The sequence below is a fragment of the Lissotriton vulgaris genome, chromosome 8 (assembly GCF_964263255.1).
Source record: "Lissotriton vulgaris chromosome 8, aLisVul1.2, whole genome shotgun sequence".
Lineage (NCBI taxonomy): Eukaryota > Metazoa > Chordata > Amphibia > Caudata > Salamandridae > Lissotriton > Lissotriton vulgaris.
The window spans coordinates 1,499,493,363-1,499,520,364 of record NC_141696.1 but is presented as its reverse complement, the minus strand read 5'-3'; the positions used below and the strand labels follow the sequence as shown (position 1 = coordinate 1,499,520,364).

The 27,002-nt window shown below is 46.7% G+C and overlaps 1 protein-coding gene across 2 annotated transcripts in view; it reads right to left on the bottom strand.

Annotated features, from left to right (window-relative positions):
- Positions 1-27,002, bottom strand: part of GRAMD1C (GRAM domain containing 1C) — a 1,543,720-nt gene that overhangs the window by 462,894 nt on the left and 1,053,824 nt on the right. For both annotated transcript variants that reach the window (XM_086935588.1, XM_086935589.1), the window contains one exon: positions 26,880-26,998. In XM_086935588.1, the coding sequence (XP_086791714.1) occupies positions 26,880-26,998 (119 nt within the window). The remainder of the gene's footprint in view (positions 1-26,879; positions 26,999-27,002) is intronic.

Genomic DNA, 27,002 nt, shown 5'->3' with positions numbered 1-27,002 from the left:
TGAATATAATGCCCTGTTGTAGTACCCTCCCGGCAGGAGCCACCTGTCCATGGCGAGATGGGCCGCCCAGTAGTACTTCTTGATATCCGGGACACTTATCCCTCCATCGTACAAATTTAGTGAGTTCAGCCAATGCTATACGGGGTTTCCCCGTCTCACAACAGAGCTCTCTGCATGCCCCTAATTTCTCTGAAATAGGATGCCGGAACTAGTTCTGAGGAGTTATCTAATGAATAAAGAATGCGGCGGAGAGACATCCTTTTGAAAATAGCCACTTTGCCCAGCAACGAGAGTGGAAGCTTGCTATATCTTGCTTCAACCTTTGCAGTGATGGAATCAGATTGCGTTCGAATCGGAGTTTCTAGTCCAAGGTGACAAAAATACCTAGATATTTGAAGCCGACTGTAGTGATTTGTATAGGGCAGACCTGGGATGAGGGTGGGCAGGGTACAGCTGAGGATGCATAGGAGAGACTTACTGTAGTTATTGGAGAATCCAGGGTATCTTCCAAATATTGCTAAGATTTCCAGGACACCTATGAGTGATGCCTTTGGGGAGGCTAAAAACAGCAGAATGTCGTCTGCATTTACTGAGATGCGATCCTCACAGTCTGAGGACCAGCGCAGTCCACGTATCACTGGATCCTTACAAATCCATGAAGCCAGCGGTTCCAGGGCATGGGCAAAGAGGAGAGGAGAAAGAGGGCAGCCCTGGTGAGTCCCCTGACTCAGTTTGAATACTTCAGATTTTTTGTTGTTAACCACAACCTGAGCCAGGGGCGTCGAATAGAGGAGTCTGACCCACTTGAAGCTCGGTCCAAACCCCATCTTCACGAGGACTGCAAAAAGGTACGGTTATTCAATGGTGTCAAAAGCCATGGTCGCATCTAATGACACAATTATCGCTGCCTCCTGGATGGTGGATATTCTCCCCAGAACACCATGCATTTCATGCAAGTTCAGAGCGGTGTTTCGGTGTGGCATGAAGCCTGATTGGTTAGAGTGAACCAACCCGCTGATTACTTTGACGAGGCAGTTCGTCAGGAATTTGGCTAGAATTTTAGGTTCCGCATAGAGTAGGGAGATCAGCCTATAGGAGGCGCAGGTAGTCTTTGGTCTAACCTCCTTATGAATGGTTATCAATGTAGCTATCCTTTGGTTCAGTGTGAGTATACCCAGCTCCCTGGTCTCCTCAAACATGACACGCAAGTGCACAGCTAGTTTGTCTGTTCTGAGTTTGTACAGCTCAATAGATAGGCCATTAGGGTCTACTGCCTTGCCTGATTGAAGATTCCTGATAGCGTGGGCTACTTCGTCATTTATAAAGTCGCTCTCTAGTGAGCTCCGGACTTCTGTAGACATCGTGGGAAGCGATCTGTCCTTGATTAGTGACGGGGAGTCATTTTCAGTATAAGAAGTGCTTGCTTGGTAGACTTCACTATGGTGTGCAGCAAACTGATTTAAAATTGCTTGAGGGTCAGTCATGGACCTGCCATCTTTATCTATCGGTTCTGGTACCAGCCTACTGGCCCATTCCTTCCTGTCAGCCAAGCGATTAGCTTCCCTGCCTTGTCCCCCAGGCCATATATTCTGTGCCGTGTTTCTCTCCCCAGTGTCTTAGCCCTGTCTGTGACCAGCGCTTTATAGTCATCTCTTTTGAGCTGTAATGTGTGCAGTTTCTCCTGAGTAACCTCTACTTCTAAGTTTTCCTCCAACCGGAGGACCTCATTTTCTGCTTCCACAAGCTCTTTTAATCTCTCCTTTCGTGTCCCCGCTATTAGTGGCAGTCAGTGCCTGCCCCGTATCACCAATTTAAATGCCTCCCACAGGACCTGGGTGGATTCAACAAACTCTTCGTTGTCTCGGAAGTAGTGGTCAAAGGCTTGGAGTAGTGCTTTTCGGACTCCTGGGTCTCTGAGATACCACAGATTTTTGAGAGCAATTCTACCCACCCTCCTTTGTCCCAGTACTATTTGCGCACACACCGGGGAGTGGTCGGAGATACCCCTTGAATGTGTCTAATTTCTTGGATATTTGCTGCCTAGGAGATAGTCTATACGGGAAAGGCTGTGATGTGCCCCTGAGTGAAAAGTGTGCTGGATACTATCTGGGTGCTACTCCGGTCATTCAACCATGTTGAGGATTTTGAGAGGGGAAAGGATATTCTCAACATTATACCGACTCCCCTGGAGCCAGTGGTGAAACCTCCGTGGGCCACCAACTTGAGCCCCACCTGTTTAATGCCTTACAGCAGTTACCCACCAGGTGCGTTTCTTTGAGCAGGATGAAGCTGCCCTACCTTGCCACGGAGCTGTGGACTGCCTGAGCCCTTGACCGCGCCTCGTCAGGTTTCCCTCCCGCCGCCGCTCGAGTCCTTCTCGCGGCCGCCGAGAGGAGGGAAACTACTACTCCCAGCCTGCCTTGCGACCCGGAACAACATCCAGGGGTCAGCGCGCCCGGAGGCGCTAGAAAATCCCGCCGTCCTCGGTGGAGCGGGTGTTGTGCCAGCAAGCTGCCCTACCTTGCCACGGAGCTGTGGACTGCCTGAGCCCTTGACCGCGCCTCGTCAGGTTTCCCTCCCGCCGCCGCTCGAGTCCTTCTCGCGGCCGCCGAGAGGAGGGAAACTACTACTCCCAGCCTGCCTTGCGACCCGGAACAACATCCAGGGGTCAGCGCGCCCGGAGGCGCTAGAAAATCCCGCCGTCCTCGGTGGAGCGGGTGTTGTGCCAGCAAGCTGCCCTACCTTGCCACGGAGCTGTGGACTGCCTGAGCCCTTGACCGCGCCTCGTCAGGTTTCCCTCCCGCCGCCGCTCGAGTCCTTCTCGCGGCCGCCGAGAGGAGGGAAACTACTACTCCCAGCCTGCCTTGCGACCCGGAACAACATCCAGGGGTCAGCGCGCCCGGAGGCGCTAGAAAATCCCGCCGTCCTCGGTGGAGCGGGTGTTGTGCCAGCAAGCTGCCCTACCTTGCCACGGAGCTGTGGACTGCCTGAGCCCTTGACCGCGCCTCGTCAGGTTTCCCTCCCGCCGCCGCTCGAGTCCTTCTCGCGGCCGCCGAGAGGAGGGAAACTACTACTCCCAGCCTGCCTTGCGACCCGGAACAACATCCAGGGGTCAGCGCGCCCGGAGGCGCTAGAAAATCCCGCCGTCCTCGGTGGAGCGGGTGTTGTGCCAGCAAGCTGCCCTACCTTGCCACGGAGCTGTGGACTGCCTGAGCCCTTGACCGCGCCTCGTCAGGTTTCCCTCCCGCCGCCGCTCGAGTCCTTCTCGCGGCCGCCGAGAGGAGGGAAACTACTACTCCCAACCTGCCTTGCGACCCGGAACAACATCCAGGGGTCAGCGCGCCCGGAGGCGCTAGAAAATCCCGCCGTCCTCGGTGGAGCGGGTGTTGTGCCAGCAAGCTGCCCTACCTTGCCACGGAGCTGTGGACTGCCTGAGCCCTTGACCGCGCCTCGTCAGGTTTCCCTCCCGCCGCCGCTCGAGTCCTTCTCGCGGCCGCCGAGAGGAGGGAAACTACTACTCCCAGCCTGCCTTGCGACCCGGAACAACATCCAGGGGTCAGCGCGCCCGGAGGCGCTAGAAAATCCCGCCGTCCTCGGTGGAGCGGGTGTTGTGCCAGCAAGCTGCCCTACCTTGCCACGGAGCTGTGGACTGCCTGAGCCCTTGACCGCGCCTCGTCAGGTTTCCCTCCCGCCGCCGCTCGAGTCCTTCTCGCGGCCGCCGAGAGGAGGGAAACTACTACTCCCAGCCTGCCTTGCGACCCGGAACAACATCCAGGGGTCAGCGCGCCCGGAGGCGCTAGAAAATCCCGCCGTCCTCGGTGGAGCGGGTGTTGTGCCAGCAAGCTGCCCTACCTTGCCACGGAGCTGTGGACTGCCTGAGCCCTTGACCGCGCCTCGTCAGGTTTCCCTCCCGCCGCCGCTCGAGTCCTTCTCGCGGCCGCCGAGAGGAGGGAAACTACTACTCCCAGCCTGCCTTGCGACCCGGAACAACATCCAGGGGTCAGCGCGCCCGGAGGCGCTAGAAAATCCCGCCGTCCTCGGTGGAGCGGGTGTTGTGCCAGCAAGCTGCCCTACCTTGCCACGGAGCTGTGGACTGCCTGAGCCCTTGACCGCGCCTCGTCAGGTTTCCCTCCCGCCGCCGCTCGAGTCCTTCTCGCGGCCGAGAGGAGGGAAACTACTACTCCCAGCCTGCCTTGCGACCCGGAACAACATCCAGGGGTCAGCGCGCCCGGAGGCGCTAGAAAATCCCGCCGTCCTCCGCGTCGCGGGACGCGAGCGGGACGCCCGGACGAAGCCCGGACAAAGGGCGGACAGTCTAAGACAGTCCAAGACTGGCCACGACTGGACTGGACCAGGACACTACCTTCTGTCGCACCGTGAGTTACTTGTTGTAGTGTTTACTTGCTTTTTGACTATCTATACGTACGGGGCTGGTTTGCTATTCTATCCTGCCCCTTTGATCAACCATGTCAAAGCGGAAAACACCTGACACCCCCGTCAATACCATGGAGAACTATCTAGTGCACAGAGTGACTAAAATAATTAATGATCGGCGGTCCTCCCTAGGGCTTAATGATTCCCCTCCCTGCGCTCAAACAGAAGTGTCCTGCCTAATTGATTTGGACATAGAAGCCATGAATTTAAGTGACACTGTGAACGTGGAAAATGTCGTTTCTCCTGCACTAAACACTTCTATAAATGTTCCACAATCTGTTATGAATACTGAATCACTAGTGGTTGATGAACCCAACTTGCACTGTAATGACCTAGTGTTAGTTGATGCTAGTACCACTCCACCAACACCTGTCCCTGCTCCAAGAGCAGTCAAGAGGTCTACTAAAGTTCCTACTAAAAGGCCAGGACTACGATCAAATAGTAAAAAACCACTAACTCCTCCAAACTCTAAACACAAAAATGTGATTGATAACATAATAGAGGAAGGGAGTTGCACTATAGATTGGGATGACTTGTTGTCGAATAAATTCATGGGCATGTTAGAATCTAGGATTGTACGAATAATTAAACCACTCATATCGAAAATTGATCAACTGTCCGATAAAGTACACAAACTAGAGTCCCTAGTAAAAACAACAAACGACAACATGGGGGACATCCCCAACTCAATCATAAATAAAATAGATGAGCTTCAGGAAAATGTGATTGAGAAAGTAAAAGCTATACCTGCACCAGTGCAGACTGATGCTCTTAGTGCTACAAGTGATCTTACCAACCCCACTGTTGTAGTTCCCCCACCAACAAATGAGAATGGTTTTACATCTGATTCCCATCTTGATCTAAATCCTGTTGAGCTGATAGTGGAAGCATCACCTCTAGTGTTAGTACTCGCCAATGTCCCAATATTGAAAAAAGATCAGATTGAGACCCCGGACTCCCTTCTAAACAAATCACTGCAGTGGCTAGGTAATAATATCCAAGCAACTCCATGGGGTAAGGAAAAGTTGTCCGAGGACTTGCTATCAGCAAGAAGAGTTAAGTGGATAGGGTCCAAACCCAAGAAATTTGCCGGGGATTGTGTGGTATTAAATTTGAAGGGTCCAGATGTATTGCCAGACATCCTACAAAATATTCTCCCACCCCAACGAAGAACGGCAGAAATAATCCCGCTAACGTTAGACTTCTTCTATAGTCGAAGAGGTCTACTAGCAAAACCAACTATCCTTAGAACCAAGTGGTCAGTGGTTGGATCTAGAAGGGATAGGGGAGGCACTAGCGGTGACTGGGGGTTAAATTTGGATAACTGCTTTTCGGCCTTATCTGATCTAAACGAATGCGATTGACTCAAAAGCCACGATCTAGCTCCCCACATCGAGTTGCTGCAGCAAAAACATACAGGTGAAGGAAACATAACTAGCTCTAATCTGGGCATCCTGAATGTAGAGAAAAATAAATCATTGCACCTAAAATGTAAAAACCCCGTTCACAAAGTGTACAAGATAGCAACTGAGGTTCATACATGTGGTACTGGGGTTGGAGAGTCTGAGATTATCTCAAGGGATGGAAAAAAATCTTTATTAGAAGTGTTAAAAAACGCAAGCGATCAGAAAGAAGACCAGCCACTAGATCAATATAAAACTAATATACTATCCCTTGTATCATGGAACATTGCAGGCATAGCAAGTAAGATAAATACACTGGAATGGGCTGAATATATTAATCAGCACGATATTATTATGCTGCAAGAAACCTGGTCACTTACCCCAACATTTAAAGTGGGATATTTAAATTATTACATCCCGGCAGTTAGAAACCGCATCGGACGCCCCTCCGGAGGCTTGTTAATTTGGGTACGACAATCCCTAAATGTCATTATAACACAACTATCAATACCATCAAATGACATTATGGCTCTTACGGTCAGATGGGAAAATGGCCAAGAGCTCAGCATCTTCAACGTTTATGCTAGGGGAGTGTCCAGGGGACAAGCTTCTAACACTTTATCAGTCTTAGAACAAAACATAGAATTATTACCACCACAAAATCAATTAATAGTTGGTGGTGACTTTAATGTAACCTTTGAGCCCCTGGGGGAAGAGGACCGGATTCTGTCTGAGGAAGAGGACGCCAAGTGGGGAATCCCACAGTTGGATCTGCCTGTCATTAAAAAATGGAGTAATGTGGCAATACAGCTAAAAAGCCTCTGTTTAGCCAGAGGGCTGAGAGCGGCAAACGGGCGCTCCCCTTCCGATCTAGTAGGTAATAACACGTTTGTCAATGGGCGCTCATCTAGCAGAATCGATTATATATTAATAGATGTAAAATTTTGGAGTAAAATGCTAGACATGGTTGTAGAACCTAGACTAGAAAGCGACCATAATCCCTTAAAATTAACCTTTATCTTCCACTGCAAGCCTTCATCGCACCCTAAGGATAATGGAATGGTGACACAGGATGTAGTATGCTCTAACAACCAGCGTCACCTTAAATGGGGAATGATGATAAAAGATAACATAAAACTAGAGGCACTTAAAATGTTAGTGGTAAATGAAGTAAACAATATCAAATCTAAACAAGGGATGTCAAGCTTCCAAGATTATATGATGGAGGCCCACGAAAAACTTTTTACTGAACTACAAAGTTTTTTCATTAAAAAAGTAGAATCTGGTAAAGAGGGTAAAACCCTACAGAGACAAGGCTGGTATGATAAAAGTTGCAGATTGGCACGACTTAATTTGAGTTCAGAATTAAAAATCGGCAATGCAATAGGAATTAGGAGAGCGAGAGATGCATACAGACAAGCCCAAAAAAAGGCTAAGAAATGCTGGGATGAAGAAGGGTGGCAGGAATTGAAGGAAGCTTGCGCTGCCAAGGACTCTAAGCGCTTTTGGGTTATTGTTAAATGGGAGAGGGGAGGAATAGCTGCCCAGCCACAAAATAATGTCCCCATCAATAAATGGACTGAGTTTTTTAGACCACAGTATGCCCGCAATCCGGCCTATGCCTCTGTCCAACATCCGCCATCTATTTTCTTCAAAAATCAAATATTTGATGAGAATGATGTAATTAAAGCATTGGATGGTATAGCAGGGGGAAAAGCGCCAGGCATGGATGGCATTCCGGCCGACGTATTTTTGTCAGACCGGAATACGTGGTGCTTATATTTTAAAATGCTGGCTAATGCTGTGGCAATGGGAGGGGAAGTGCCCCACTCATGGAAGGGAGCGGAAATAATCCCCATATTTAAAAAAGGAGACAAAACACTAGCTCAAAACTATAGACCAATAAGTCTCATAGACACAGCGCAAAAAGTGATGGGTCGCCTAGTCCAGAATAAGTTACAACAATGGATTGACGACAATAACATACTATCCCCTTACCAGGCAGGGTTTCGCCCACTGACCAGTAGTGTGGACCAAGTTCTCTATTTTTTAACAATTTATTGGAGAAATGTCACACTCAAAAAGGGATCGCTGTACGCAGTCTTTGTAGACCTAAAAGCAGCCTTCGACCTAGTCCCCAGGGAAAAATTGTGGCAGACCCTGGCTGATGTAGGTCTAAGCCAGGAATTTGTTACCCTCCTTGTCCGTCTTCATGACAATAACTTTGCTAAAATTAGATGGGGCAAGCAAGGTGAAACCACAGATTCCTTCCCAGTAGAACGAGGAGTCAGGCAAGGCTGTGTGCTAGCTCCAACACTATTTTCAATCTATATTAACGGAATTGTTGACCACCTAATGAAATCCCCATGTGATGCCCCAATTATAGCAGGTCGCCACGTTCCAGTTCTAATGTTTGCGGACGACACGCTCCTACTCTCACGCACTCCGAGCGGTCTCCAGAAAGTGGTTGACGCCTTTGGGGAATTTTGTGATAGTAGAGGACTTGAATTGAATACTACTAAAACTAAATTCATGTGCCTAAACTATCAGTCCTCTTTCAAAGGAGTAATTAAGTATAAAGGCATCCCCCTAGAGAAAGTGGACGCGTTTACCTATTTAGGCATCACCATGCAAGGAAACATGAAGTGGCAATCGCATATTGATAATACTCTATTAAAGTTTAACCAGCTCGCTGGTGCAGTAGCACTGAAACATCGTAAATCATTAACAAAGCCGGTTAAATCTGCACTAGAGATATACAATATGAAAGTATTAGGTGCCTGCTTGTATGGGTCTGAACTGTGGGGGTTCTCAAATCTGAGAGAATTGAGTTGTGCAGAGAATAGGTTTTTGCGAGGGCTTGTTATGGTCCCACAAAGCACACCCATGCTCACTCTGAAATTGGACCTCGGCAAGAAAAATATTGAGGATATAGCCAGACTACGGCCACTCCTATATTGGAGGCGCTTGATGGTGACCCCAGAGCTGGCCCATTATGCTAAAGCTTTGAAGGACGTCATTGAGTTTGACCGTTTCAATTGTATCAAATGGATAAAAGAACTCAAGGGGCTTCTTGGATTGTTAAAATTGGATCACCTATGGGGAAATTATGATGTGGCTAGCTTTCCATCGAAAGCAAAATTGAAAGAACTGTACTGGGAAATGGTGTATACAGTAATGTTTCGCAAAGGCTCCCAATCAGCACTGACATCTCGCTTCTGGGATATTAAAATGTATCCGTCGTGTGAAATATATTGGGATATAATAGAACGCCCTTACGATAGGAAACTGTATTTCCAATTCCGTATTGGAACCTTACCGGTAAATGCTTTCAAAAAGCATTGGTCTCCCATGTGGGATGATCATTGCTATTCTTGTAAGGACCAAATTGAACATATTTCCCACCTGCTGTTTTGTTGTCCACAATATGCTTCCCCCAGACGTAAATGGCTGAAGCCAGTGTGCCAAATTATTGGCACACGTAGTCAATTAACAGCCTTGAGAATACTTGAAACGGATTGCTCCACAATTTTTGTAGTTGCCGTAGCTAAATTTCTTGCCTGGGCATGGTCAATACGCACACGCACTTTAAAGACTAATGTTAATGTATCATGAAATGGTGCTGTCTTAAATTTTCCTATTGCATTGCATGAATTCTCTCTTTTTATAGAAATGATCTGAATTTTAATTGTGTTGTATTTATTGTGTAATATTCGGCTGTCAAAATGTTTAATATGTGTTTTAGAATTATTTTTAATTATAGTATTTATTGTATTAGGGTTAGGAAGGATGCTTTTATGACATATGTCGAATAAAGCTTTATAAATTGAAATTGTGTCTAATTTCTTGGATATTTGCTGCCTAGGAGATAGTCTATACGGGAAAGGCTGTGATGTGCCCCTGAGTGAAAAGTGTGCTGGATACTATCTGGGTGCTACTCCGGTCATTCAACCATGTTGAGGATTTTGAGAGGGGAAAGGATATTCTCAACATTATACCGACTCCCCTGGAGCCAGTGGTGAAACCTCCGTGGGCCACCAACTTGAGCCCCACCTGTTTAATGCCTTACAGGAGTTACCCACCAGGTGCGTTTCTTTGAGCAGGATGAAGTCTGGGGCTTGTTTTCTAATATATTGTAGAACTATGCAGCGTTTGACCTTATCCCCAAGCCCGTTGACATTCCACCACAATATTTTAACACTTTTGCCCCACTGTGTACTCATTAGACTCTGTGCAAGCGATGGAATCCTCTTGATAAATGCACATTTTTCCTGTTGATTCTATAATACAAAAACTCTGAACCCCCAACCCAACAACCCCTCCCGGTTTCCTTGCACTCTGGGCTTGAAACTGCCCATTTATAAAACTATGCAGAGTGCCTGTCGCCCAACGTATGAACTAAAAGTAGAAATGTGTTGGATGTGGTGCTTGTTCCCCCCTTCCCTCCCTTTACTACCACAATGGAGGTTCACTCCGAGATGGGCCGAGTCACAAGATTACTAGCCCTTTACAATGTAAGGCGACCCCAATCAGCCAGAGTCTGTCCTTGTTCCTTTTTAGCTGTTCCTATCTCAGATATGAACACGGCAAAATGGGGGGGAGGAGGGGGAAGAGTTCTTATGGTTCCTTAGGGTGGGCCCACTCTCAGGACTAGAGCCCTGACCAGCCACTATGTCTGTGGAGATTATTTTCGTCCGCTCCTGTCAGACTCTCCAACCACTCAACAGCTGACTCTGGGTAATCCAAGAACCAGGCTTTTCCATCTGCTTCCACCCGGAACCGAGCCGGGAACAGCACTGCCTACTTCATACCTTTTTCTCTGAGCTTCTTTTTGATAGCAAGAAAAGATCGCCTCTGTACCGCTTGTGTGAAGTCCGGGAAGAAGGGGATTTCAGCATTTGCGTAGCAGAGCGGCGGGGCTACCCTGGCGCTGTCACAGAAGTTGAGTACCCTAGCCAATATCGGACGAAGGGGGTCCCGGGTTTCTGCCGACCCCCAGGAACTCTATGTGCCCTTTCAATTACAAAAAACTTTCCCAGGCCTTTGGGGAGTAAATGGTTAAGGATAAGGTCTTCCACGAAAATGTCTTGCGTTTGCCCTTCCGCTCTCTCAGAATTCGTATGTTTGTTCCTCCTGAGACGTCCCTCAATCATCTAGTTTACTTTCGGCAAATTTTCAAAAAGTTGGCAGTTCTTGAATTTCGCTTTGTAGGTGGGAGATGTCATCCACCAAGCTTGCCATTTTAATCTCTATTTGTTTGACCCTTTCATTGATTTTTGTGAGGTCAGCCCTAATGAGTCACTTCGGATGAGATTGTGTCCATTTTCTGCTCCAGTGACGTTTTGACCCATGATTGCTGCCATGACATCTTTCAGGGTGAGTTCCAGGAGGTCCCCCTCCGGTCTCCGCGGGGATTTGATCCCTGGATTGTTGGTCTTGGAGCATCTCTTTAGGGAGCTGTACTGGGGGGGGGGGGTTTACCGGATCAGTAACGGAATCAGAAGGCTTGAAATAGTGCTTTTAGAGAGGGCTTTATTTTCAAGTAAGCTTTCTTTCTACGACTGGTCAGTCTTATTCGGGCAAACTCGTCGGGCTCCGTTCTGACGCCTTGAGGAAAAGCAGGTAGTTCCAGGGTGGTCCGGCGTTGTCCGGGTGGTGTTGCAGCCAGAGTGGAAACGTCAGTTTCTGCCTCCAGGCGAAGTCCGGGAGAGTGCCACCCAAAAGGAAAGGAAATAAAGAGACTATATTAGGGAGACGCTCAAAGACGCTCCACACAGGGACCAGGAGTGAGGGAAACCAGGTGATAATCTTTAAGTAAACGAGTGGTCGAAGTGCACGTGAGGGAAGGGTGCAGGGAAACGACTAGGCGGTATACACAGTGGTCTAACCACTCCAACCCGCCCACCCCGCAACTTTGCCCCGTACCTTGGAAAGCCACGCTCCTCCCGCGGGAGCGTGGCGGGGCGCTTCGCAGGAACGTTGGCCTCCTGGCTTGTTGTCTTCCACTCGTCCGCTTGTGCTCTGCTCCGTGCTCGGTCTCCACTCCACGCGACTCTCGTCCTCTTGGGGAAAGTATTCCGGCGTCTTCCGGGATCCACCTTCTTTTAACGTGTCTACGTTCAACATGGGCGGAGTCTCGTCATCTAGGTACTCGGACTTAAAGGTACGCTGTCCAGTTTCTAGCTCGCAGTCCCAAGGGTTCACAGAGTTATGGCTGGTCCAATCCTCCGCAAGAAGAGGTGCATGTTGCTGGAGGGAAAAAGGTGAGGGAGGTACAGCTGACCACCAGTCACGTACAACAGAGTCCTCACTACTCGTACCCTGCTGACCCGCCACCCCGTCACAGGAGCGTGTAGCGGTCCCGTTTTTTTTCTTTTTTTAGTTAACTTGGGGCTCCTCGTGGACGATATTCTGGCCCTCACAGAGATGGTTCCCGCTGCGCTGTAGGGCGGCAATATAAGTTGGGTCCAACCGCTGCTCTCCCAAGCGTGAATGCGTCCCAGTCCCTCAAGTGTTACAATTTCATGGGGCAGGGGTTGGAGGAAAAGAAATGTAGATAGCAGCCAACAACAAAATTGCCCCCGATGGCGCTTGATAGGTGGGAGGGCCGCTCCCAACGTCCACAATTATTTCCGCCCACTGCTGCTGCAGTTGCTGCCTCTCCCTTGATAGCGCCCACAGAGCTCCTGCCACTACTGCCCATGTTGCAGAGGAGCCTGCCACCCGCTTGTGGTATGTACAGTGTGGGTCTGCCTCTGCCTCTTGCGCCCGACAGTACTCAGGTCTAAGCCACTTGCGGGGCTCTCTCTTACTCCCTAAAAGCCTGATACGGAGTCGCTGCAGTTACAGACACATTTTGGTACAGGGCATCGCCAGTATGCCAGAGTAGTACTGGGGGAGTCTAGACAGGATTGCTGGTGGGGGTTCTCGGTCTCACCACGATCTTCCACCCCTACAGCTGAGCTTCCCCCTCCTGCGTCGTGACACCTCGATACAGTACCACAGCGCCGCAGTACATGAATACCTCTTGGGGGCCACCCCCACCTCCGCCGGCGATTTACTGCTGGTCACAAGCCCGGTTCCTCTCTGCTGCCTCCGGCCTGGCGCTGTTACTCAGCTAGTGGTTCTTCGGTTTCAATGTTGTCACCCTCGAAGGTCAAGGTCAAGACCCCAGGCTCGCGCCAGACCCTTGCTGCGATGTGCTGCTGCACCCTCGCTGCAGTGTTCCCTCTAGGGCCCAGCTGGGGCGCCAGTGTAGGCCAAATTTCAGCACAATTGTAACCCCCAGCTATGGGAGTCCCTCAGTCGCGATTCTTTAGGCGCTGAGGTTGGCACACCTTCCGACAGTTAATTTTGCCCTCAGGTGCCAGATTCGCGGATTGTCGTGAGGGAGTCAGGTAGGATGGAGCGGCTCTAGCTTGCAGCCATTGCGCTAGGCAGCGTAGCCATGCCCCAGACGGAAACATTCTTGAGACAGTATATCCCTCATTGACAGCATTGTCATCTTCGACTCCGTGCTTATATCAAAGGACAGCGGAAGCTTTTTTGCCGGTGGTTTTACTGTTAACGACTTTGCTTTCGTTGACGGCTTGTGTATGAGTGGTGTCTTTGTCGACAGTGTCTTTGCCAATAGGATTGTTGTTGAAGGTGATTGTTGTCAACGTGTCGGCGTTACTGTCCTAGTCGTTGCTATTATTTTCGATGCCTCCAGTCTAGATTTTATTAACAGGTCTAAGGAGGATCTTTCTAAGCATAAAGCCAAGTTGGAGGAAGGAGTGGTAGGCTCTGGCCTCGCAATTTGAGAAGATTTTTTCTTTTTTCTCCCTGTGAGCACTGTCTCTTTAAGACTCATGATGAGTCTTATCTAAAGCATTCCTAGTCATCTACCTTTGCCTTTTTTGTGACCTTTCTAGAAAGTGAGTTGATTCCTCACCATCCTTCTCCTCACGAAGAACAAACTTTCTTGTTTCCAATTTCTGCAGCCATAAGGGAAGCATCCCTTCCCTTTCCTTAATAGTTTTGGAGGAAAAGGTGCAGCAGATTTGACAATCTTTTCACTTATGGGAAGGGTGTGCAGCAGATACACTCCTTGTATGGGTCTTCAGAAAAAAGTTTATTTTTCCCAGAAGTTACACAGGGTCTGAAAAGTCCTTTCTTTAATGGCTCTGACGTTTTAATAGTCAGTATCTGGTAGCTGTAAGTTAAAGTTGTTGAAGAACTGCACAGAGCTCAGAGTGGCTCCCTTCACACGAGGTGTGGTAGAAAATCTGATGGAAGATGACTATATGGGAAGTGTACTAGAGGGTGCTGTCTGTCACCAGATTGGCTATATTGTGGATAAATAAATGAAATTAATGTATTTTAGCCACTACAGGCTATGTGTACTTTATTGTATTGCTGTGGAGGCACTGTCGGACTTCCACTTCGACAACAGGGAATGCTTCAAGCATGTGAATTTATGAAAGATATAATATTGGAGAAGATACAATTATCCAAAGAAAAGACAAAATGCAGATTGCACCTGATACAATTATCCAAGAAGAGACCAGCTGGAGAGGACTCAAAGATGTGTGTAATGCTAAAAGCTACTTAGATTTTCAGTAGCCTAAGTTTCAGATCAGCTTCAAGCAGGAGAAGAAATTATTTACCTGTAACTCTAGTTCTCCAGCATTGGTATTCTTCTTAGATTCACATGCTTGAATCATTCCCGGTCGTTGAAATGTGAGTCAGATGGTACAATTAGAAAAGCAGTGAAATGTTAAACAAATCTTAGGAAGGCCATAAAGTCTTCACTTTAATGTCCTATCTCTATCAATTAAAATAGACCAAACTCAAATCAATCAGGTTGCAGCATCCTCTAGAATACTCCTCTCTTCTGTCTCTCAGATTATCAGAGCAAGTGTAAATGTAAATGTTTTTGTACTTGTATAGCGCACAGCTACCCGCTGTAGGTTTCCCGGCGCTTGTACGAATACCGCAAGGGAACCCTTCATGGCTTTCCCTGTGAAGTGTCCACTCCTGGGCACCTCCATGGTGCAGACCAGGCATCCCTCACGTTGTGGGGGCCGTTGTGGAGACTAAGCAAGCTATTGCCCAGAGTTGCAGCGTGGGACCTATGATCAGAATAGGCACTGAGGCGAGAATATCCGGTCAGGGGAATTAATGAGCCCGAGACCCGCCGGGGCTAAAATCGAACCCTGGTCAGAGCTCTGCATCGAGGTCTGCCCGCTCTAACCATTGAGCCACACTTCTCCACAAGTGTGAATATGTATTAGTACCAAAGAGAAGGCGAGGCTCTCAGGGGAGGAGGGTGAATAGCATTTGAATCTATGAAGGATACCAATACTGTAGAACTACAATTATAGATAAATAACCAGTATTGGATCTTTCGTAGATCCACATGCTTGAATCAGAATAAATAGCAGTTAAATAAAACATACATGAATATTAAAATATCTGTACGTATACATAAAAATATATACACACACATTTTTAAATATGTACAATATATTAGTGGATGACGTGGTATAACTTACAATGAGAGCTCACCTTTACTGAAAAGATGATGTAACACTGCCTAACCCACCGTAGCAGCTCTGATGAGTGTGGAATCCAAGCAGTAGGGCTGCCTAAAAGTGTGTATTTTTCCAGGTTGCAGCTCTGCAGGTATCTTGTAAAGACACACTGGCAAACAAAGCTGTTCAAGTCGATACACTTCAGTAGAATGAGCTTGCACTTTAACCTGTCAAGGTGTGCCAACTTTTTGATGACAGAAATGTATGGCATTTGCTATCCACCTTGCCATACTCTGTTTAGGCAGTGGATAACCTTTCCTAGCAGTACTGTACACTATTAGCAAGTGATTTGATTTACGGAATTGTTTTGTCCTTTCAAGGTAAAACTTTAAAATATTTTAGCATTCAAGGAATCTAATTTTCTCTCTACTACAACTTTTGGATCTGGAAAAAATGTCTTTAAGACCATCAGTTCAATTAAATGGAAGTTTGATGGTATCTACAGAAAGAATTTGGGATTTGTTCACAGAATCACTATCCCTCATGAACTGTAGAAAGGGTTCCTGAATGGTGAATGCCTGTATTTCACCTACTCTTCTTCCTGATGTTAATACCATTAGGAGTGCCATTTTCCAAGAAAGAAATGTAATGTCCGCTTTGTGTATAGGCTCAAATGTGCCCTTCAATAATTATGAAAGTACTGTTTTAAATAGCCAGAGCGGAGGATGACGTTTTACTGGTGGATAAGCCCTTTCAGATGTGTTTAATGAGATCGCTAGACCATAACACTGGTGACGTTGATGATCTTATGATGCACAATATGGCTGCTAAGTGTATATTAATGCAGCATGAGCGAGATCTGCCTGTGCCATATGCAACTAGTAAGGAAGAATTTCCTCTGGTGTAGATGACATAGGGTGTATGCTTGACCTTTGGCACCAGATACAAAACCGCTTTTATTTAAGACTATACGTTTTAATTCTACTATCTGCTCTAGCTCTCGCTAGAATATCCTTGTATTCTCTAGGGATGTTCAAATGCACAAACTCACTGAATTCAGGAGCCAAGCTGACAAGGGTAAGGATCTCGGGTCCGGATGAAGCACTTGGCCGTGGTTCTCAGTCAGCATAGACAGAAGTGGTTGTAGTTGGATGGGCTGTCTCTCTGATAGGAGAAGTAGCTCTGTAAACCAATGTTGCCATGGCCATCTTGGAGCTATAAGAAATATCCTGCAGGGCTCAGTCTTCAACTTTCTAAAAAATCCTTGTGGGGAGAGGAGTCGGAGAAAAAGAGTAGGCAAACATTCCTGACCGTGCCATCAAAAATTTTGGGAGGTTGTGCACAGGTCTAATTTGGCATGCTCCATTCAAGAAAAATTACCTCTATGACGTCATGACTGATCTCTCATTTGCGGCAGTTGTTGATCATCCTGTTAGTATGTCCGCAAAGACATTCTGCTTCCCAAGCACATGCTCAACTTTCAGGTTTATCTGGTCACTAATTGACCACTCCCGTATTCTCTGTGTTTCTTGGGACAGCGCTTGGGATCTTGAACCCCCTTGCTTGTTGATACAATGCATAGCTGGAGTGTGGCCTGTGTGGATGAACACACTGCTGACCCTTGTATTCTTGGCAGAAAATTTGTAAAGCTAGGTGTCCTGTTTGAATTCCAGCAGGTTGATATTCAGAAGTAACTGAGATGTTTCCTATATGCTGCTAACTTGCAAATCTTGGAGATGAGCTTCCCAAACCACTAAAGTAGCATCTGTTGTAATTACAAATCGGGAAACTTGGGTTATGAAGTATAGGCCTGTGGAGAGCTTTGTCTCTTGAATCCACCAAGAAAGTGCCATAAATATTCCTGGAGTGTCACAAATTATATTGTCGAAATATTCTTGCATTTGGACCCATTGTCAGTCGAGTTTTTCTCGCAATTTCCACATTCGAAAGTGGCAAAATTGTATCAAAGGAAAGGTATGGGGACATCATCCCTAGCAGGCAAACTGAAAGTGATTTTTTCCTTGTACTACAAGGGCCAAGTGCATCAATTCTGTTCATCTTTCTGATGTTGGCTATGCCTTATCCGGCACTGTGTCCAGTGTAGCCCCCAGGAACGTTATTTTTGTGGACGGTTGAAGGGCTGATTTTTGTGGATTCAACTTAAGGACTAATTTGTTGAAAAGATGTAACCATGATTTTTGAACTTTTTGCAGAATGATGAGAAGGTGCTTAGACCAACCAATCGTCGAGTTATGAAAATACTTGGTGGTACTCCTGTCTTAAGAATGCTGCTACTGGAGACAGGCACTTTGTGAAAATGCGGGGAGCTGATTAAAGGCCAAATGGGGGTACTTTGAACTGATAATTGTTGCTCGCTATTATGAACCGTAAAGATTTGAGAGCGAGGATGAACTTGAAAATGGACGAAAGCATCCTGCAGAGCTAATGTTGTCATATAATCTCCATGGTTCAGAAGTTGAAGGATGTCCTGAATTTTGACCATGCAAAATGTCTGTTTTCTTAGATATTAGTTTAATTTTCTCAAATCCAAATGGGTCTCTATTCCCCTGACTTCTTTCTAAGAGGAAACGGGGGCAGAAACCACTTCCCTTCTGGCTTCCAGGGATTCGTTCTATGACGCCTTTGAGGAGCATCGTCTGGACTTCTAATCTTAGAAGATGAAGATGTTTTTGAGGGGACTTTAGGGGTGGGGTAGGAGTTGGTTTTGAATGAACTCAAGTGTCCAATATAATTAGGTCAAACACCTATTGGTATGTTCTTCTCTCCATTTGGAGATCTGATTGGATATTTTGCCTCTGAAGAATGATGGAGGAGATGGAGCCGGAGCTTGTATTCTGCCACTGTCGCCTTCCTGTGTTCTTTCCTTGCGGACCCAACTTTCGTCTCTGAGTTTGCATTGTGTGGTGCTGCTCAAGGAGGTTGTCGCTGCTGATGGTACAGTCGAAACTGCTGTGATCCAGGTTGGTAGGTTTGATCCATGTATGGTTGGTAACCTCCTCCATAAGAAAATTGTCCTCGTGCTCCACGAAAAGGAATTTTTCTATATTGCTGAGTACCCAAATGTTGCTGTATCCATTTTATAGATTGTAGAGCCTTATCAATAGGTTTACCAAAGTGAGTTTGACCAACATATAGGAGGTCTAAAATTTTGCTCAGCACTTCTGGTCTGAAAAAAGTGTCCTTCAACCACTCCTGAGCCTCCGTAGGACTGCTGCTCCTGCTAGCTGTCTGAAGCCTGTAGACGCAATGTCCATCACACAGTCAATAATTTTCAAGGAGGCTCGTTCTCCTCTTTGCAGGATTTTTTGGCCTCTCACCTATGACATCATCTGGCAGATCTGTATATGGTGCCATGTCAGACTGCATCTATTGGTTAAATTGTCCAAGTACTGCCAATGAATTAGCTGCTCGCAATGTCAACGCCGACAAGAAGGAAAAATGCTTTCTAATGTTGTTCTGGCGCCTTCCCTCCCTATCAAGTGGTGCGGATATTAATGCTGATGGATTTTTTTGAACGGTGCTGGGTTACACCAGAGTCAGGTTTTGGGTTTTGGGTGTCCAATCAGGCAAGCTGGAGAATTTTCCAGGGCCTTATACTTTTTGTTTAGACGTGGTAACACTGCCTCTACTGTTGCCGGATTTTTCATGGTTTTAATAATTTCCTCTCATATATAATCCACAATAGGGATAGCTCTGATGGTCTTACAAGATGTTTCTTTGAAGTCATATAAGAGACATTCTGATTGATTTGTGGTCATTGGAAGGTCACATTTCCTTGCTGTTCTTTCTAGATTATGACATCCTCCTATATCCATAGGAGGAGAATCTGAAGGTGGTGGTATTGGAGATCATGGAGCCGGAATTAGATAATCATCCCACTCAGTATGTACATCTCTAAGTTCCTCTTTTGCTCCGTTTTCATCTGAAGATATACAATCATCCGCTGGGTTGCTTTTGGATAAAGGTGTATGTTTTTTAGAGGCAGCTGTTGGATTATTGCATGGTGTTTGCAGAGTGGAAGGATGTACTTGCAGTGTTTTAGGAGGCACTGTAACCTGCCTAGGTGGAGCTGGTGTAGACTGGAAACACTTGTATTTGTCTGTGGGCATCATTTGTAAATCCGACACTAAAGCTTTTGGCACCCATACTACATCCTCTTGGAACTGAAGCTGCGGTTATGGCTTGAATGATCTGTGTAATGTAGTCCCTCTTGTTGATAGTGCTCTTGTTAACGATTTCTCCGTCGACAGTGCAAAGGCGTTTTCTCGAATTTGTGAGAAACCTGAGGGTATGGTGGGGAAGTTCTGACTTCGATTTTCCTGAGGATCATGCATCTTATGTTTTTGAAAATGCTTATCAGAGGGCATTGCTCCTTAAAAGACCCATGGTGAGCATTTTATTTTAGACTGTTTGTGAGGTTAATGAGGTGACTCAACTTCTGACCTCTCCTTTTTTTAATCTTGTTTGTCGATGAGATAGATTCCTCACCATCCTCCCCAGAAACCATATTCTCCTTGGCTTTTAGCTTTGGAAGCCGTACCAAAAACTACTCTATCTTTTAAAAAAGTATGGCGGATCATGCAATCCTTTACCTTGTGAGATAGATAGAGGCAGTATATGTAGTCCCTGTGTAGGTTCTCAGAATGCAGCCTCTTCTTCCCAGAAGATCCACATGGTCTGAAAATACCTCTATAAGCCAGTTCTGACATTGTAGGCAGCCAGATGTGTTCAGCAGATGTTAGCTGGTGATAATATATACATAATAATCCCTCTAAAGATTCAGCAGTAGGTTGAACTGAGCACAGTTCAAGGGAGACTCCCTCACACAACATGCAGTAGAATATCTGAGAGACAGAAGCCTCTAAGGGGAGGATCGTAGAGGGTGCTGCAACCTAATTGGTTGGAATTTGGTCTATTTTAAAGTATAGAGTTTATGACAATAAAGTGAAGGCCTTCCCAAGCTATGTTTAACATTACTAATTGCACCATGGGGCTCCCACTTCCAGGACTGGACATGTTTCAAGCATGTGAATCTCTGAAAGATCCAATACTGGAGAAAGAAAATTCGCAGGGAGATCCACAATTTTACTCTAAACAAGCATTGGAAATGCAATAGGTCTTGGATTTATTTGAGTTAGAGATAATGGCATTGTAAATGGCAATGTCTTTTAGCCATGTGTTATGGAGTGTATGCATGTGGTGTGTAGTGGAATAATGTGGTTTGGATTGGAATTGTAGCAATGGTGGCAGGCTGCGCTTTAGATGAATATGTGTAAAAGTGAAGTGCACCATATTGCGATTGCTACAATAGTTAATTGTGGATGCGTTAACAATTGATGTGTGCACTGATGGCTGGTGGTGTGTGTGCCTGTAGAAATTGTGCACTGATGGCTGGTGGTGTGTGTGCCTGGTGGAAGCGTTCACTGCCGGCTGGTGGTGTGTGTGCCTGGTGAAAGCGTGCACTGACGGCTGGTGTTGTGTGTGCATGGCGAAAGTGTGCACTGATGGCTGGTGGTGTGTGTGTGTTTGGTGAAAGCGTGCACTGACGTCTGGTGGTGTGTGCCTGGTGGAAGCCTGCACTTACGGCTGGGGGTGTTTGTGCCCGGTGAAAGCGTGCACTGATGGATGGTGGTGTTTGTGCCCGGTGAAAGCGTGCACTGACAGCTGGTGGTGTTTGTGCCCGGTGAAAGCGTGCACTGACGGTTGGTGGTGTTTTTGCCCGGTGAAAGCGTGCACTGACGGCTGGTGGTGTGTGTGCGTGGTTGCGTGTGTGGTTGCGTGTGTGGTGGTGAGTGTGTGGTGGTGAGTGTGTGGTGGTGAGAGTGGTGTGTGAGAGTGGTGTGTGAGAGTGTGTGTGTGTGGTGGTGTGTGTGTGTGTGTGTGTGGTGTGTGTGTGTGTGTGGTCTTATGTGTGTGTGTGGTGGACTTAGTTCGAGTTTTCGTACCCTGCACGCTCACACACTGCCCCTACGTACTCACACACTGCTCACCCTACACACTCACACAATGTTAACCCTGCACACTCACACACTGCTCACCCTGCACACTCACACACTGTTCACCCCGCACACTCACACAATGTTCACCCTGCACACTCTGCCCTTTGGCCTGTGTTGTAATCGTACAGTAGGTTGTGAGTAGTTGGGCTTGATTGGTTGGGGAGTCCCCTCCTTGCTGCTCCCCTCACGGAAGGCCGGCTGCCTCCATGAAGCTCCCAAGACATGTGTTCATCTGTTCTTTGTTTAGCTCCTTGTGTCAGTGCACCGTGTAAGTGCACAAGCATACCCTGCTCTCTCTGGAACACTCACTCTGCAGAGTCACTCTCACTCTGCTGTCACTCTCACTCTGCTGTCACTCATGCTGTCACTCTCACTCTGCAGTCACTCTCCATCACAGACAGCTGGTGGGGTGTGTGCCTGGTGAAAGCGTGCAATGACGGCTGGTGTTGTATGTGCTTGGTGAAAGTGTGCACCGACGGCTGGTGGTGTGTGGGTGTGTGTGTGTGTGTGTGTGTGTGTGTGCCTGGTGAGTGTGTGGTGGTGAGTCTCGGATTTATTTGAGTTAGAGCCAATGGCATTGTAAATGGCAATGTCTTTTAGCCATGTGTTGTGGAGTGTATGCATGTGGTGTGTCGTGGAATTATGTGGGTTGGATTGGAATTGTAGCAATGGTGGCATGCTGCGCTTTAGATGAATATGTGTAAAAGTAAACACCATATTGGGATTGCTACAATAGTTAATTGTGGATGCGTTAACAATTGATGTGTGCACTGATGGCTGGTGGTGTGTGTGCCTGGTGGAAGCGTGCACTGCCGGCTGGTGGTGTGTGTGCCTGGTGAAAGCGTGCACTGACGGCTGGTGTTGTGTGTGCATGGTGAAAGTGTGCACTGATGGCTAGTGGTGTGTGTGCGTTTTGTGAAAGCGTGCACTGACGTCTGGTGGTGTGTGTGTGTGTTCCTGGTGAAAGCGTGCAGTGACGGCTGGTGTTATGTGTGCCTGTTAAAAGTGTGCACCGACGGCTGGTGTTGTGTGTGTGTGTGTGTATGTGTGCCTGGTGAGTGTGTGGTGATGAGTGTGTGGTGATGAGTGTGTGGTGATGAGTGTGTGGTGATGAGTGTGTGGTGGTGAGTGTGTGTGTGTGTGTGTGTGGTGTGTGTGTGTGTGGTGTGTGTGTGTGTGTGTGTGGTGAGGGGGGGTGTGTGGTGTGTTGTGTGTGGTCTTATCCATGTAGTGTTATGTGTGTGGTGGTGTGTGTGTGTCTGGTGTTGTGTGTGTGTGTGTGGTGTGTTTCTGTGTGGGGTTGTGTGATCTTCTGTGAGACACCGGGCTCTGTCGTCTGGAATGGAAGCTTTGGTCAGATGGGGGAGCATGGAAATGTTGCACTCCTGTGAAAGAGCTGGCAGGTGATTGGGGTCCCCCTTCGGAGCCAAAGACTCTGAAAGCAGTGCCCCTGTCTTGGGTCTGACAAAACATCTTTATGGGGTCACAAATAAAATTCTTTTCTCCCAGTCCTACTGTTTTTGCATTTCTGTCACTATATATTTGTGAATCAGAAGAACAATTTCAAATAGCAATTTTGCTCTTTTTTAATTTGCAGATTTTGTGTTGAATGTTGTAATTTATCATTCCCAAGTCCTCGTGGGAGAAATGTATCAATTACAAGAAAAGAAATGGTTTACCCGTTAGATTTAGTGGTGCTACATGCTGTCGTGAAGGCACCATGGCTAGATATAGTGAATATATTATTATTAATAATAATATAGGGGTAAGTATTATTACTCTAGTGTTACTGAAATACAGTAAGACAGGCTGTGGGTGTAGGGGGGGCTTTGCACCAGGCTGCACAGCTGTTCGTTCCCTTTGCAGCCAGATGTTCTTCTTGAACAGAGAAATGGTCAGAAATGCCCTTTTCGTTTCCTCTGCAGTGTATTGGCCGTTCCGACTCATACGCCATACCCCCAACAAACCTGCATCACGTAGTGCTTTACTGTAGGCGGGTGCGGATCGCTAAATAGCTGCAGCGTCTCCAAAAATGCGCCTTGTTGTTTGAAGCGCTTGCGACCTGCAGCCCTGCAAACAGGCGCTACCATCCCAATGTATCCAGTGTGCCCCGTCTGCCACTTGAAGGAAGGGGTGGGGGCACAATCTGCCCTCACTCAGGCGCGCGCCGGCACATTTTATCACTTGCCTCGTGATGTTTGCATCCGTCCGGTCAATGCTCCTGATTTTATCATTATCGCCTTGTGTTTGTCTCTGGCGGATGATGTTTTTCATGTAAAGAACCCCCGCTGGGGGGATTTTTTTTCAATATTGGTACACAGAACATGTCTGTCCATTTTGGGCGGAGGTAGCCAGTAGATAATTGATGGAGCTGGTGTCTGTTGTCAGCAGATGCGGCAGACATCGAGTCACAGCTCCTCCGTGCGAACACGTGTGATCCCGGGCGATCGCTCTCTAGTCCGGGTCCTTTTGTCTTAAAAAGTTGACGTCTACCCCTGGATGCTGGCTTCATAAGATGAAAATATTGAACTGCAAAATGATTAGACATGAAAATAAAAGGGTGTACGCCCCTCGAGGTGTATGTGGGGCCCTACTCTGATAATGAAACGCCGACAGGGCAATACAGGAATATATTTTTAATAAAGTGCAAGCGACCCCCCCCACCACCCCCCAGGGTTCTGCCGGCTCAGGGGTCCCGATTCGTTCCCAGAGGACACGGTGCAGACACCGACTCCGAATAACAGGTGTTTTATTTTACACAACGCCGACCACCAAGGCGCTCTTTTCATCAACCACAGAAAGGTGAAATGCTGAGCCGCCCTCATTGCATTTCTCTCCTCGTGCCCTTCAAGGTAAACACAGGTTTGTTTTACAGCCTCATTCACCCACTGAGCTTGCGGAACCAATATTTCTTTCTGTTGAGCCGAATTTCGCTTGTTAATTTTCCAACGCAAAGAAGGAAGATGGATTTAAAACTATCGCCTTTTGTTCGAATCCATATATCGCGATTTGCGAGCAGGAGGTCTTAGGAGCAGGGAAGAAAGAAAAATCAGGCGCATGTTTATGTGTCTATTGTATTTGGTTCTCTCCGCTGGGGAGAAAACGGCACTCAGTGAAATAAAAATGTCCTCTGCACTGCGCCCGTCCTCCCCGAAAGACGACAATTACCTGCTACGAGAACGAGGCAAACTGGGAAGCAAGATGTCGACAAACAGGGCAATCGTGTAAAACATAAAACAAAAATACAGACCAGCCAAGCTCATAGGAAACGCAATATCTTAATTAGATCGCGTTCTCTCAAGCGCAAGCATATGTAACAAGCGGCACTTCAACTGATCGCGAAAGTGATCGTATTGTAAAACGAGCAGTGGTGCGCGCCCGTAGCCTCGAGCCCTAAAAACTCGAGACTGGTGCACGCGCACCCAGCATCTGGCTTCAATTACCGCGGCCCCTGACAGCCGCGATAATTAAAGAAACATGCCCTTCTCCTGCGCGTGTCCGCACGGAATATGCAATAGGCGGAGCTACTCTACCGCCTATGGCCTACTGCGTGCTCTCTTCCGAAAATACACGCAGGAGAAGGCCAATCGGAATGCAGCTGGCATAAAAAAGGCCGAAAAAAATCACGAGCTGCCAGGAATTTTTAGGTAGCTTCTCGGAGACGCTAACTACAGGACTCCTGGGCTCCGCCCACACTGCTGACGCAGTATTACGTAGGTCCGAGCCCTAAAAAGGACTGAGCCCTACCAAAACCTCTATTTGAAGAAAAACAACTTGCAAACCCTGCGCCCAACCCTAGATGGCAGGATTGTGCAAACCATGTGATCTGCAGACTGTAAATTACGCTTTGTTTATCTACTGCTGTTAAATTTCATAGAAGCAGCAGTTGAACGAGCCCAGAAAGGGAGAGGTCCTCTTTTACTTTCTTATATTTCAGTCAAACACAGGTATAATTTAACTGATCCTTTTTTACTCATTAAGTGTAATCCATCTTGATTAGTGCTACATTTGAATCAACAGGAAACAAGACCAAGGGTATTTTACCAGTGCCCTGCAACATGGCTGGCAAAGTTAATCTTTTCACTGAACGAGGAAAGTGGAGCTACCTGGCATCGCACGGGACATTCTGGCCCGACCTGTCACAATGTATCACTTCTCGGTATCTACTCGTTTACAGACTTATTTTGGTGAAACAGTATGGAATACTCGGATTACCCTAAAACAGTGCTCCCCAAAGCTTTTAGAACCACAACCTTATTTTTAGAACAGACTTTCGGGACAGGACCAGGTTAAAAAGACATGAGGCAGGGTGATTATTTTAATGTAATAACAGCAATTGTTTGTAAACGTTGCAATCTTGATCCATGCCATTTGATATTGGGGTGTGGCCAAGATCTTGATCTGCCCATAAAAGTGGTCGATGGTGACCTACACTGGAGTCAGGAGCTGGTACACTTAAGAGTGGGGTGCTGGCCTATGACAGATGTTCACTAAAATCAAAAGACTTCGAAAATCTTGGTGTTAATACCAGTCATTTTGGAAAATTTGTAAACATCTTCTGCAGCAGAATATGTGATAAGGCCCTGTATCTATTTTTGTGTTAAGCACAGAAGATTAAATGATTTGCCTTGAATCAAATGATGTTGAGTCAATGTCTGAACTCTACCCTGGTTCCCTAGATCCAACGTATGCAGCTCTGGCTCTTGGGTTACATTCACATTTCTTCATTTCTGAGTGATAGTCATATACAAGTGGAATTTTTGTGTATGATCATGTATGATCATGTATAGAGCACATTCTCTGTTAAAATAGCTTTGTGAAGTAAACAAAAGTGCAGCAATAAATACTGGAAGATTGCTTGCAAAGTTTTGTTTTAAAACTGGACTTAGGGACACTGTTCAGCACCTTTGCACTGATCAGAAACAGCATTAAGCATTTTGAATATTACATAAAGACATGACCCAACAACACTGGTTTGCGACCCTCCAGTGGGATCTGTCCCACACTTTGGGAAATGCAGCCCTCGAGGGGACTGCCAGATGTCTAGAAAATCACCCATCAATTGTTTTTAGGTCAGGCAGGTTTTCAGTATAAAAAAAAAATATATATATATATATATATATATATATATATATATATATATATATATATTTATATATTCACTTAAAAAAACCAAAGGTTACAGGGACGTTCTAGTTATGAGATAGATTTTGAAAAATCTTAGAAATGCACTTAAAAACCCAAAGGTTACAGGGTTGTTATAGTTCGCAAATAGAATAAAATTTAGTTTTAGCATTTCACTGAGAAAAAGAAGGTTACAGGGACATTATAGTTATGCTCAGGTTTCACTCGTACAAAACCAGTGAAATTCAGCCGTTGCATCATTGCAAGTAATTACAGATTTTCCCCAACATTTTTTTAACCTACATAAGGATATTTTGCTGCAATCAGAGCAATTACAGCGTCAACACAAACAACCATGATTTTTTCTTTGTGCAGCACTTTACCTGCTTGTCAGTTGCGGAAGTGAATTTTCCAATGATTGGGTTGGATAAGGTGATTGTGTAGGTCAGTGTTCGCTGCTGGTTACCACCATGCTCTTTCTGCCAAGGTGTGGCTTCTAAATCTGT